Below are 13,686 nucleotides of genomic sequence, written 5' to 3' on the forward strand. Positions count from 1 at the left end.
TGTGCTTAAAAGCAACATGCGAGACTGAACAGTAATAAACCTAACACAATAAACTGGAAATTGCCTTTATTTGCTACTTTTGACCGTCTCTCGTAGCCATTTTTAAGGGCCGGGTGTTCCTGAACTGCATCTTTCACAAAATATGGTGAAAGGAGGGAGAGGGGGCTGGGTTAGTAACAAGAGACTTTTTCATCTCCCCCCCCCCCTCCCGAGCAAGGCCAGATGTTAAACAGATGTGGAGGATAAACTACCCCACTTATCAAGCTAACAAGGTTGTTTTTGTTAACAATTTTAGGCAACAAAACAATCATATTTCAGTATGACTTTTTTCTCCTATTATAACGGCTTTAGCCGAGTCTTTTTAACGATTTCTCTATTTGTTGTTAAGATACATGTATTTCTACCCAGCTGAAGAAAACAGAATGGTTGGACTACTTGGCAGCACATTCCAGAAACACTGAAACAAAGAACTGAATTGTTTTGTGTTTTATATTTATTATACAGCCCCGACGCGTATAGTTCATGAAATACAATTTCCAAATTCGGCAACCTTAAGTGGGCGTTAATTAACACAGGAACAGCCGGCCGATGAGTGCAATGAAACGAAATGAAAAGTTTTAATGAAGGCAGTTTTTGAAACATACTTGTAACTCTATTACCATGCAATCTATTGGTTAGCCATAACTAATCGGAAGTAGGCCTAATGGTTATTTTCAAGAATTTGTCAACGTTTAATTAAGGCAGCCACTAGAGTTCATTCTGTTTCCGTTAATAAATAATATGACGCTTTAGAGTGATTGTTGATTTTAACAATTTGATTACATTCACACCGTGGAGATGACAGACTGCAGGGAAAACTGCATTTTGAAGCTGAGTCACAAACGCAAAGCAGATTGGAGCGGCTCTAGGAACGCGTGAAAACGCGAAGCAGCGGCGGCTTGGATTGGCTGCCCTCCCCGGCGGGAGTCCGCTTTATGTCGGGAAGCATATAGGCGTCCCTTAGATATTTCGCGCCCACTGAATTTTGTTCCTTTGGCTCGGCGAAGCGTGATTGTCAATGATCGAGCGTCTGTGTAAACATTCTAACTTGTCATGTCTTGGGAGGACAAGCAGATCGTTGTATTAACATGTGCTTTAATTGTAATTGTCTGCATTGTAAATACGTGTCGCGGTTTAAATGCAAGCTTGGCGACGTCGAGTGCTTTCGCGCTACGTAGAGAATACCGTGTCAGCACCAGCATAAAGCGTAATCTTGGTGGTGGGAATACCGTAACAGATGCCACTTTTGGAAAGCTGGTGTTTTCACGCGATTTTAAATCGACGCATGGTGGACGCAGCCAGGGCGTCTTTCTGAAATGGATCCACAAAGAGTACGAGCACCAAGAGACCTCGCAGTCCAGTACATTTGTTAACCGCCCTGGTAGGATTTTCTTTGACTTTTCCCCCCTTATTCTTTAAGAACGCAATACCCATGTAAAGGATTTCTCAAAGACGCATACAAAAAACGAAAGATCAGTTGTATTCGTCTAACTGTATTGGACGTCATTTAAACCAAAATGACTATTGCACTACAGGATTTGCAGTCACAAGCGGAGTACTGTAGTTTCTAAATAACTGTTCTCTCGCGTTCCCTATGGCTCTCAAGTAGGCCTGAGCTTCGGCGACACGCGGAGTTGCCAGGTCCGCGGTTTTCCCGCCCAATTGGGCTCTTTTTACAGTTGTGGGTAATATTAGAAGGTTGCGGGATTTTTGGCTGCTTCATAATGTTCCAAGGCAGCAGACTGTAAGGAGGGGCAAAAATGAATGCAAGAGGCTCCTAATCAGTGATACTGAAAAGTCAGAGAGCGACGCACACCGAAAGCAGGGTCGCCATCTCTCACAAGTTTGCAGACTCACGCAAATCATACGGAAAAATGTATATTATTCCACTACAAACCTGAATTTTAGCTACATCAGAATCATTGTTACCGACATGTAAATGTGTGTGCATTTGTTTTCTCGTATTGAAAATCTAACTCGAGCTAATTGACAGAAGTTTGCGAAACTGGGAGAGTGCGTCCATCTGTGTGACGTCATTGTGCTTAATTGCCGTTTTAAAATGTTGAATATTTGAATGTGATCAGCATGCAAAATACTGGTTTATTTCATTGAGATGCAGTATACTGGAATTTACTTGGCAACATGTCAGAAACCCCCCTTATGATGATGATTATAAGACTAGCTCTGTAGTAAACTTAGGTGACGCTCTTATTTTTTTTTTATTCTGGGTCACCTCGAAAGGAATTATCCATTATTTGGTTATGATACACTTGGGGTAAGTTGGTGTACAGCCTTTATCAGTTGTTGCCTAATTTAACAGGGCTGCGGAACCGCAGGCAGGTTACAGGAAAGGTCTTTGGCCCGTACCATGGATCCGGTGATACAGCTGCCGGAAAATGGAGTCCAATGAGGCCCGTTGTACAGTGCAAAAGCAATTTGATGATGCTCACTGCACCGGGCCAAGCATACAAACATCTGCTAATAGATAGAGGTACCAGCACTGAAGAATGTATAAAGGAGTACAAGCGTAATAGAGATTTTCCATTCTCTGGTATCTTAATGAGTCCCCTTTGCATTGTTTCAGGAAATGCCCCCCCTCTGCCCTTCTCCCATCTGCCGTCTAGCTGTGGTTACTCTGTGAAGGTGACATGGAGGGATGTGATTTTGATTACACCGTATGACGGTTGCTATATCATTCATCAGGTACAGTTTCCCCAGATGGCTTCTAGTGCTGCTGCATATATTGTAATATTAGGTGCTTTCCCACTACAGGAACCTTTTTTTCAGGGACCAGAAACTTGTCATGTTCCTACTGCAGGAACTCAACCAGATTGTAGGTTTTGGAAAGTAGTTCCTGGGGAAATTATATATATATTTTTATTTATTTATTTTTTCTCCCTACTCGAGAATAGGTATTCTGAACTCGAAGAACTAGTGGATGTGGCTTATGGTGATAAACTTTGGTTGTACCCCGATTTTATAAACATGTCGTGCCGTATAAATAAACTGCTGTTGCGTTTTGAACCAATACAGAGTTTGAATATGAAGTTTAACCTATGAGGTTTTTGAGTCTCCCATGCTAACGTACCATAAAGGTCACAGTTCCTGTTATGCAGTGGGAAAGCTACACGCACATGTGACCAGGAACTACAAAAGTTTGCAGTCAAGTCGGCCCAGGAAATAGGAACCAGAGACTAGGTTCCTGAACTTTGGCGGGAAAGCACCTTCTAGCCAATGATATATTTGTCTTCATTTTTGTCTTGACCCTGGTTTACTTTGATGGGGATTGTGTGCTGACTGGAATACTGTTGTCTCCTGATCACTTTTGGTCTTTCAGAATGGCACTTATGTTCTGCCGTTGCTTTGGTGGGGGGCTCCTGTCAAGATGGTCTGCCCTGATGTCTTGCCCCCCCCACGTGTCCGTCTTTCTGTCCGTTGCTGGCTTTTTGGCATGTCCCTGCATATAAAAGCACAGAAACATGAAATTAGCAACCTCAGGATCAAATGTAAGTTCTAGTTGAGGTCAAGGGGGAAGAGGTTCATTCAAAGACCATCTAACCTATCGTCTCTTGTTCTGCACACTGAGAACTTCCTCCTTGGCTCCCTTGGTCCAGTGAAAGGTGGCTGGGTGCCGTCTGTGTCTGTGAAATGTGCGTTCCGTGCAGATGGTCAGTCTGGAGAGGCGGTCCTCTATCTCCCCTATGCGATCTGTGACATACCTCTTAAGGTAAGCAGAAGTTTAGGTAAGCGTAAAATCTTAAGATGTATGAATCTGGAGGTGAAACCCGGTAACTTAAGGCATGATAGGTTTAATTAATAAAGTATTGTGTGTGACATTTGCAGCTGTTTTAGCTGATTTAGTTCTATATAAATAAATAATAATAAAATTGCCTTAATCTAAGTGTTCCGAAATTTATGACACATCGCTATCTGACATCAGAATACTTTGTATGTGTAAACGTGGCTTCAGATCTGCAAAAAGCTGTTGACCAGGATGTGTGTTATACTGGATTGACTTAAGTGTGTAGTTGTATTCCTTAAATATTTAACATCTGTCTGCCTACAAACCCTTCCTTTTTTTCTCTCTCTCTCCTAAGGACGGGTCACACACCCTCTCTGTGTTTTCAGGAGGAGAACACACTTATTCTTGTGCAGCGCTGCCTTTGCCCCAAACCTTTCAGGTCCCTCACTTCAGGCCGGATTACCTGTCTTACTACAATCCTCTTCAGCCCCCACCTCCTGCTCCCAACCCCCCTACTGCTCCACCTGTCAGAGATCCTTCTTTTTACCCCATGATACCTGGCCTCTTTCCCCCTGCTAAGTCTCTGGTCCAGGCTCCTACTCCTCTTTCACTTGACATTCCCACTATGGTGACGTCTCGCTATAACTACTATCCCATAATTCCCTTCCTGAGCTCAGGTTCCTTTCCTGGTCCTCCCCTGCCCTCTATTGGCTATCCTCCCTACAATCGTATGGTGTCCCTGTTTATTCCATACCCTCCGCCCCCTACACCTACACCAGGTAGCCTCACGTACACAACCTCAGACTATAAGCCTCCTGTTTCTACCACTTTCATGCCTCCAATCTGGGCTCTTACTGACCCAGTCCGTCCTGTGGTCAGTACCCCTGAAGGTCCCATCTGGCCCCAGTTACCAGTTCCATACCCTGTAGAATGGCCTCCCTCCTCTTGGACCACTCCTCCTATATCAGTGACCACATGGGTCCCTGAGTCTCCTGCAAGTCCATCCCCTGGTCCTCTGATAGTCTCTGCAGGTGTCCCTACAATCCCCCCTCAGCTCCAGCCCGCTCTGATATGTAAGACCAACTCCATGACCATCTCGCTGCCCTCTGCCCGGCCCGAATCGGTCAAGGTCTTAGGTGAGCAGTCTTCCTGAGTAATGGACTCATCGGCCTGTTGTAGTAGCCTTATGTCATCATGGTAAAAGTCTGGCATGATTCACGATGGTGCTTTATGGTGTCACTTGAATGACAGATTCATTTTGTTTAAGCAGGAGTGTGAGGTTTTTTTTTTTTTTTTTTATAGAAAAAACTGGCTGATGGCACTGACTTGGGTTGAGGGAAGTCAGTTTTAACCATTTTAAATGTGAAGCATGAATCTGTCGTTCCAGGCCGAGGGAATGTTTGGATGCCATTGAATGATGCTCCAGCAACCTGCTTTTACAAGATCCAGGCCACTGGCACCCGCGGGCTGAGGGTCTCCTCCCCTCTTCCTGCTTGTCACGCGCGTAATCGGGTAAGTTACCTACCCCCCCCCAACACACACACACAGGACCTGCTGCCCTCTGCTGCATGTTCTATGCCATTCAGTTCCTCACTCGTCGCTTCTCTGTCCCAGTCATCCACTTCATCTGTCGTCGTGAAGTTCTGGGATGTTTTGCTGAGGCGACGTCGAATCCTGGAGATGCGTTGCCCACTGCCCACCACCCTTCCTGCGTTATTTCCATCTCCACCTCCTCCCCCCATTTCGCAAACCTCATTTAGTCCTGCCCCACTCCTCAAGCACCAGCTGCTGTGCTCCGCCAAAGACATGCATGTGGAATTGCCCCCAGGACCTCTCAGGGCTGTAAGTCTTAAGGGTAAGTACACGAGAGAATGTCAGAACCTGCATATAGCTCACTTTGTGCATATTTTTAAATACGAATTGGCAAAATAACGAATACAAATTTAACCTTCGGTCCCTTGTGCATAGCACATAACGGCGGATTTAAATGTCACTGGTGAATGTGCTTGATACTCCTGTCATTTTGCACGGCCATCCAGACGGCGAGGGCGGCGTGATCCGTGTGAAGGATGCCCCCAAGCATTGTGGGTATGCAATTAATAGGGGGAAAAATGGTGCCATCACACTGGTGCTGCCCTTCAGTTCCTGTCACATGTCTATGCAGGTTTGTAGAAATGGCGCTATCGGGCCTTACCTTGTACCCAGTAGCGGGAATGAATTAATGAAGCAAGGACCATGTGAAATTTCATCAGGGTAATAAGTACAGAGTTGATGTGAAGTATCGGACTGCAAATGGTGAAGAGGAAACTACATTATCATGTCCGGTCCACCTGCCCTACACCAAGCAAGGTAAACGCATTGTTATTGTGTAACGCCGTATTCCTACTTTAGATTAACTACAGAAGACCTTGTACCTACAGCAGCTCTTGTAACCTCTGACTGTACTACTAAAATCGAAGGTCCCCTTTTAGGTGTCTGAAACTGGTCTTCATCATGAGAACCCTTCCAGCCGTCCTGACCAAAGAAGGCGTCAGTTCAAATCCAGTGACCTTCTGTAAACATTTAAGGGAGTGGTTTACGGCTCTGTTCCTGCTGTGACTCTGTGTATCCTGGTTTTTGTGTTCCAGCGAAACTCGCAGCAAAGCTAACATGTTTGCGTATTGCTGGGTCTGTTGACGTTGGTAAAATACTTTTTGCTGGAGTGTTTAGCTGGACCCCTGGTGTTCCTGTTACTGCCTGCTTATAAACAATTTAAGTGAATGAATCAAATTTAAGAATGCTAATCCCATACTGCCAAATGTAGGAATGATGCTAAGGTCTGTAGTCTCCTATAAGACGGACAAATTGAACTGGAGTTTTATGTTGTCTTGTTCAGTCCTGTAAGTACTGACATTCTGTAGTCTTGCTTTTCTTCAGAGTGCGATCTCCCCATTGACAAACGCATCCCTTGTGGGTCCGACTCGGCCTCCCGCAAAGAATGCTATTCCAGGGGCTGCTGCTACTACTCAGACTCTGGGGCTTGTTTTTACCCCATGGATGGTCAGTATCTCCGTATCGAGTGTCGTGAGGCTCAGACCAAGTTGCCGAAAACACCTGTAATTCTCAGCCGTTTTGGTACTTGGGCGCTGCTGACTTGTTCGCTTTTGGTTCTTTTTAGAGTGCACGGCGGACCGGCATTTTGTGTTCTCCGTGCCCGCGTCTCTCACGGAACCTCCCCTCTCTCCTGCCTCGCTTTTTGTGGCTGGGAACACCTCCTGCACCCCTCAGACTGTAACCCCTAACTTTGCCTTGTTCAGGGTTCCTCTGGATGGGTGTGGAGCGCACAGATACGTAAGTGTCCAGGCGGCGTATTCCGTTGCATCGTGGCGACTGGAAATTGGCACCATTTCCCTTGTGTGGGCAGGAGGTCGGACAGACGGTGGTTTACATGTTGGAGATCGTCAACACCATCCGGTCCATCGCCCTCGGCTATGGTGCTATTACAAGAGATGCTCCTCTTAGGTAAAGCTGCTGCTTGCAAGGCAAACCGTCACAAATGATCTCATTGGCCCTAGCAGTGTTTCCCAGCCCGGTCCTCAGGAACTTTTAGTCGGTCCACATTTTTGCTCCCTGCCAGACATCAGGGGTGGGTTTTTTTTTTGCATGATCTCTCGATCGAGCCAATAATAAAGCAGTGGATCTCAACTCCAGTCTTGAAGACTCGCTGTTATTGGCTGATTGAGAGGCCATCCCAAAAACCTGCACCCACAGCGGCTCTCCATGGATCCGGTATGCCACCCCCAGTCCACATTTTTGCTCCATTACAGGAGCCGAGAGCGAGCAAAAAACACGGACTGTGCAGGCCCACTAGGATTGGATTGGGGAAACGCTGGAGTACTTCAGCTGTGGGGAAAAACTGTTCATTTTAATATTACTTTTCGGGATGTTAAGCAAGAGGCTTTAATGCATTACTCCCAAAATCATGAAATTCTGATTTCATGCTACGGGCGTAATTTGAGACTCCGCTTCTCCCTCCCCTTCCAGATTACTAGTGGAGTGCAGGTTTCTTCCCGGCTCCCAAGTTAGCGTGGGCTACTTGGTGAAAACCCCGTCTCTTGGACCTTCGATCCAGGCTCAGGGCCTCTTTGGTGTCCAGCTGAGGATCGCTACAGGTGCATGACACCTGGCGTCTTTCTGCTTTTCACTGTGTTCTCCTGTACAAGTGACACAAAGTACTTTTTTTGACTTTAAATTGCTGTATGAGATGCATTAGAAATAGACCATCTGATCTGCTTGTCTTCCCCAGACCAGGACTATACCAGCTACTACCCCCAGTACCACCGTCCTTTGCACCTCCTCCTGGGAAAGCTACTGTATCTGGAGGTACGCCTGCTGAACCCCCCTGATCCGGATGTCCTGCTTCTGGTGCATTACTGCCTGGCCTACCCTCGCTCTGCACAGTCTGCCTGGGTGCTCATCTATAATGGGTGAGATGTCGACCACCTTGATGTACGATACTGAGATTGTATGGGTCCAGTACTCTGGGTCTCAGACACTGGATAGGGGCTACCAGGTTGGATGGATTTTGTTTCGTTCCAGCTGTCCCAATCGCCTGGACTCTTCCCCACCACAACTCCCGCCACCATCGACTCTTCCAAAACACACCAGAAGGTTCACCATCACTACTTTCCAGTTCCTCTCCCCTGATAGCGATTTTGTATTGGATGAAGAGGTGAGCGGCTTTTCTAAATGCGTCAACGCGTGTGTCGTCCATTTCAGCCTTAATCTATTCCTCCCAATCCCCACAGATCTACTTCATGTGTTCAACTGAAGTTTGCTCACCTTCTGAAGGCCCTTGTGTGGAGGGTTGCTTTGGTGGTGAGGACAATGTAAGCAGTGCAAGGCTCCTGTTAATTCCTGTGCTTTGGAAGGACTTGGTGTTGGGACAGCTGCACTTGCATATCAGGAAAAACACTTCATGCTGACTGGTGGAAAATCAGCACATTGATAATTAATGACACGTCCTACGTGTGTGCTTACTCCCAGTCTGCCCAGAGATCCAGTTTTAGCAGGAGCCTGAAGACCATTAACCACCAAGATGTGACTGGTAAGGGAAGCTCAACACAGCCTTCAGCTGCTGAAATTTTATCTTGCGAGTCTTAAAACTGCATTAACTACTTCCTTTCATCTACAGACTTGGCATTGACTACCAAAAATAAAACGTCTTGAAGACATCCTCACGGGCCTTTGTGCCGCTGATGTTGGGGTATTTCCCCCCCCTTTCTTTTAGGTGATTGGGAAACTAATGTTGAACAGTAACCTGCCTCAACCATTTTAAATACAGTGTATATACAAAATCATTTGGGACCTTCTTGGTTTCTGTTAGATGTGTTAAAGTTCTGTTGCTAAATGAGGGGGAAGTGTGAAATGAGTGTTATTGCGTTGGGGGGGCACAGTCGTTGCATGGGCTTTAGTGGTGGAAAGGCTGCTGCAAGTCGTGTATTTCAGAACTGGACATAATGGTGATTGAACTGGGTTGGGAGCTGATGTGATAAGCTGTGACCCACACAACAGTGGGGAATTCCCATTTGTATAAAATGCACAAATTCATCTACCAAATCTAACGTTCCTAGTGATCTGACTATATCTCCCCCCCCCGGAATAATAGCTCCAGCATTAGTCACATTTCCCCGGGACCACAGATGTGGCCTTCCGCCTCCTCACCTCCATTCCTGTAAACGTTACATCACGCATGGGGCCCAGCATCCTCTGAGGGAAGCTGTGATATGAAAAAGAAAAGGGGGGGGGGGAGAAATGTTCCTGCAGTGGAAGAGAAGTAGCCCTTCCTGGTGGGTGGAGTGGGGGCATTTAACATAGAAGGCTGTGGATAATAAAACATTCATCTAATTGATAAATGTCCACATCGCCCTACGGGATTACTCCACATCGCCCTACGGGATTACTCCACATCGCCCTACGGGATTACTCCACATCGCCCTACGGGATTACTCCACATCGCCCTACGGGATTACTCCACACCCTGTCAGCCACCATCTTCGATATATTCAATGAAAGTTGTATTTTTTTAATATCATTAATCAGTCTGCGGGTGTAACCTGAGTTCTCCTGATTGGGGGGTAATGGTCAGTCTTCAGCCAGACACATCTGACCCACCCTCTGTATTGCAGCCACTCTGAGCCACTCGTAGCGCATTATGCTAACACCTCTCACACATTTTCTTACGACCGCTTGAGACAAAGTTACCTGCAAGCCAAAACTCTCGCTGCTTCTTAACAGCTGTAACTCTTGGTGGTCGCTGGCAGCAGGAGGCTGTTGCAATCATTATATGGTCATCTAGAAACAATGACACATGGGAGTTATGAGTTAATAATGCAGTGACTCAAGCAACAGCCTTGTTTGCTGTTAACCTAACCTTGCTGCCTGGGGTTTGTAAATTCCATGCATTGTAAAGTCCCACATGATATTTGCGAATCGCGAAAGAGGACTGATATCCCAAAAGCCAAAAAAGAATCAGATACATTTTCACAACATTACATCGTCTCAAAGAGCTTTACATTATCTCCGCCCAAAGCCCCCAGTGAGCAAACCAGAGGTGAGAGTGGGAGAGAAAAACCCCCCTAGAAGGAAGAAACCTTGGGAGGAACCAGACTCAAGGGGGGAGCCCATCCTCCAGGGAACAAAACCCAAAACACACAAAAATTAACTTCATATATGACAAATGGACATGGAATTAGAGAATTCAGTCACTCATGGGACCTGGCAATTAGGTGAATGTGAAGTATGAAGGGAGATTTGCCAAACCGGGACATGGATGTTGAGACAGACATAGCTGCACATCACCCCACCTTAGGGTGACACGGAGGTCAGACGAAACAGGCTCGGGACCCAGCAACTGGGGAGATGGTTTGGGTTTGATGCTGTTTTTCTGAAGATTCCAGCTGGACTGAATTTTGCTATTGTGTCTTATTTTTTTGTCTCGCATGTGGGCTGCTAACTTTTTCTTTAAATACCACCCAACCTCCCACTTGCAGTTTCAAATCAAACAGCTGTGGTCACAGGCAAAGCTGTTAAATTCAGCTGAATAGTCACTGTAACTACATGACTAATGATGTTAAACATGACAAATTTACACAAGGAGACCCTTTGTTTTAGAGAACTCCGATGAAGACTTTTTTTCCAGATATAATTTTTTTTAATGTATATTTCTTTCTTTCCTGTCATTTGCTCATTTTCAGTGTTCATTTATTTTTCATGGTTTCTTAAATCTGGTGACCAGTGGTGGAATTTGTGATTTAGTTACATGAACCACATTGATTGGATCGACCCAGAAATTCTTTTCATTACAGATCTGTTATTCTGTATATCGAACTATATATTTTTTATTGTTCTGAGATACAAACTTTGATCTCAAGTTATTTTTCAAGGTATTCATCTAAATCCATAGGAAACGGTTGTTGAAGGTAATTAAGCAGTTTATGAAGCGCAATTAAACATCTTGATATATACTGTTATACTAACAAGTGTTCCCCGTTACAAATTCAAGAAATACTCTGCGAAATTGCCATGTCTATACATATTTCGATGTTTTTTTTTCACAAGGATATGTGCACGTTTTACAAGAATTTTCACTCGGTATAGATTAAACATCAGCGAATACAAATAAGATAACAGCAATGACCACTTACGTCCAGCAGACGTCGCCCAAATACTTAAAATTCGGGAAAAACAAGGCGGTTATCTGTGTCTTCTCTACTACGGGCTGCAGTCAAATACATTAAAGCGACTCACACGTCGCTTTGCATGTTTTCACTTACGCATTTATCTTTTCATATGTTTGTGAAAGCCTTCATTGATCTTTTCAGACCGGGGTCCTTGTTCTTTCATCTTCTGCGACACCGCACCGATCCTGGGTTCCGGTCTGCCGAATGCACGGAAATTGCCGAAGCTAAGTAACCGAGTTACCATCTACTCTCTCCCCCCCCCCCCCCCCCCCCCCCGACCCGATAATAGGAGGGCACGTCCCCCCTCCCTCTTATCCCGCCACGTTAGCCCTACGAAAAAAAAAAAACCTTCCGTACGAGATTCAAACGAAAGTTAATTATTTTATTGCATTTTACTGGGAAAAGTGGCTAGGGAGGAAGATAATTCCAGTAAAGAGTTGGCAGATTTAAGTAGCCGGAGTTTATGGCCCAAAATCCCACTTTTGGGAGAATGGGAAAGAGGCAGATTTTCCACCAAGCGACAAAATCCAATGTGCGTCTGTCTCTAAAACCCAACCTCAGTGCGGATTACGGCGTTATCAACTGATAGCGTCGCCCGGATACTGATATCAGGCGTAGCAGAAATTACACTGGCGCAATCCTTTCATTTCCAATTTTAATGTGTGGCGGAGAAAATGTATAATGATTTCTACGTGATTGCTATTTAGGTGTTTGTGCGCGCGCTGGCAGGGGGGGGGGGTAACAGGAGCATGACCACCGAGGAAAAGTAGGAAGAGGAATCAAGGATACAGTATAGAGGAGGGGAGGGAGGGAGAGAGGAAATCGCACACGCCGCAAGAATTCGCCGAACGGATTGGGAGAGAGGAAACGGAACGGGGGGAAGAAAGGAGACGGTGGACTGCTTTGTTTTGGGAGATCATCTGTAAGGACAAGGAGACCAGGGGATCGTATCGAGAGCTGCTCGTCTGCTTTGTTTTTCTTTAACCCTAGTGCCCGAAAGGGGAGCTTGCTAGCTAATATAGGGGAATCGGCAGGGTATGGATAGCCAGTAGCTAATGATATTTGCCATGTCGTTGAGGTAGGATTCGCAACCTAGATGATATTTCGCTTAACATCTTGCGTCATAGATAAAACGCATATGGGGCATGTTTTTTTATTACCGATAATGAGACGCAATCCGTTTACGTGCGTGTGGTTCTGACAATGAAACAGGCTGTTTAAGTATTTAAACAATCTGAATATAGCCGGACACGATTTTGTTGCCTTGTCAGATATTACGAATGATCAGCATCATTTAGTCAGTTATGTTTTGTTTTGACAACGCATGTTTAGCCACGGATTTACTTTACATTGATGTTTAGGAACAGGGTCACCAATTAACAGCTGAACTACGGAAACGACGGGGATCCGGATCGAGCCACGCTCCTGTCCGGAGACTCCGCATAATAAATAGGAATCCGTCACATTCGAAGCCTCCGCAAGGCCCAAGTCACAAATGCCGTCTTTGCAGGCGTTGGAAAAGCGCCAGCAACATTATATTATTATTTTGCCAGTCTCCCTTTCGTAAGGTTTTGTGCCCGTTACATCGGTATTCTGCTCCAACGTTGCACTCCATGCGCTTCAACAGATCCAAAGGTATCCGATCGTGAGGAAAAGGACTCATTAAGGACAGGGAGAAGTTGCTGAAATACGTAGGGAAAACGGCACATTGCGGGCTCTTGGGGAGAATAAGGGGTAAGGAAAAAGCAGCCAAGGGTTTAAATAAATAAGTTTAGGACGGGATCGGCTTTCAATGTTAATGTCGACCGACGTAGCATCAATTATGTTACCCGTATCCCGGGGATTAATGGACCGGGAGAGGGACTTGGACGCGATGGTTCACCCGAACGCTGCCGGTTCCTCGGCGGCTGTCAGGGGGATGAAAAGGGGAGATCCGGAGCCCGACGCTCAGACCACGGCGGCGTTTACCGAATCACCGGCGGCGGAGTGCAAGCGGCCAAGGATAGACGGCTCCATGGGAGCCGCTGAGATCGGCCAGGTGGGTTGCAGGATCGCTGTGCAATGACAAAGGGTTTTGTCCGCCACTTTTTTTTTTTTGCATTGCCAAACACACTGCGCATATTTTTAAATAACCCACTGCATTATCTTTGAAGGGCACGTGTCCTTATACAATACGCTTCAAAT

At 45.8% G+C, this 13,686-nt stretch overlaps 2 protein-coding genes and 1 long non-coding RNA gene across 7 annotated transcripts in view; 2 read left to right on the forward strand and 1 right to left on the reverse strand.

Annotated features, from left to right (window-relative positions):
* Positions 1–1,043: 1,043 nt before the first annotated feature.
* On the reverse strand, positions 1,044–11,744 carry LOC125742557 (uncharacterized). The gene is made up of 6 exons (XR_007398127.1): positions 11,596–11,744; positions 10,025–10,114; positions 9,485–9,539; positions 8,603–8,745; positions 3,599–3,760; positions 1,044–3,496 (listed from the first exon to the last, which is right to left on the reverse strand). It is a non-coding gene; the product is annotated as an uncharacterized LOC125742557 (long non-coding RNA).
* LOC125742511 (uncharacterized) lies at positions 1,093–9,120 on the forward strand. The gene is made up of 19 exons (XM_049014585.1): positions 1,093–1,420; positions 2,360–2,530; positions 2,624–2,742; positions 3,377–3,545; positions 3,654–3,766; positions 4,137–4,917; positions 5,169–5,293; positions 5,396–5,636; positions 5,821–5,945; positions 6,034–6,130; positions 6,698–6,820; positions 6,939–7,111; positions 7,185–7,282; positions 7,805–7,932; positions 8,067–8,247; positions 8,360–8,492; positions 8,569–8,649; positions 8,807–8,867; positions 8,955–9,120. The coding sequence occupies exons 1-19, from the start codon at positions 1,093–1,095 to the stop codon at positions 8,987–8,989; spliced, it is 3,282 nt and encodes a 1,093-aa protein (XP_048870542.1). The 3' UTR covers positions 8,990–9,120.
* Positions 11,745–11,844: 100 nt separating the features above from the next.
* rbfox2 (RNA binding fox-1 homolog 2) overlaps positions 11,845–13,686 on the forward strand; it is a 29,724-nt gene continuing 27,882 nt past the window's right edge. For all 5 annotated transcript variants that reach the window (XR_007398125.1, XR_007398124.1, XM_049014615.1 and 2 more), the window contains exon 1: positions 11,845–13,540. Coding sequence is in view for 3 of the 5 variants with exons in the window: in XM_049014615.1 (XP_048870572.1) it covers positions 13,295–13,540 (246 nt within the window). In the remaining 2 variants the exon portion in view is untranslated. The remainder of the gene's footprint in view (positions 13,541–13,686) is intronic.

Source organism: Brienomyrus brachyistius, chromosome 5 (genome assembly GCF_023856365.1).
Source record: "Brienomyrus brachyistius isolate T26 chromosome 5, BBRACH_0.4, whole genome shotgun sequence".
Taxonomy (NCBI): Eukaryota; Metazoa; Chordata; class Actinopteri; order Osteoglossiformes; family Mormyridae; genus Brienomyrus; species Brienomyrus brachyistius.

Bases quoted from the DNA above. Each gene is read 5' to 3' on its own strand.
- LOC125742511 (XM_049014585.1), top strand. From the start codon at position 1,093: ATGTCTTGGGAGGACAAGCAGATCGTTGTATTAACATGTGCTTTAATT. The intron at 2,531-2,623 runs GTACCAGCACTG...GCATTGTTTCAG, and splicing joins ACATCTGCTAATAGATAGAG to GAAATGCCCCCCCTCTGCCC. The intron at 7,933-8,066 runs GTGCATGACACC...TGTCTTCCCCAG, and splicing joins CCAGCTGAGGATCGCTACAG to ACCAGGACTATACCAGCTAC.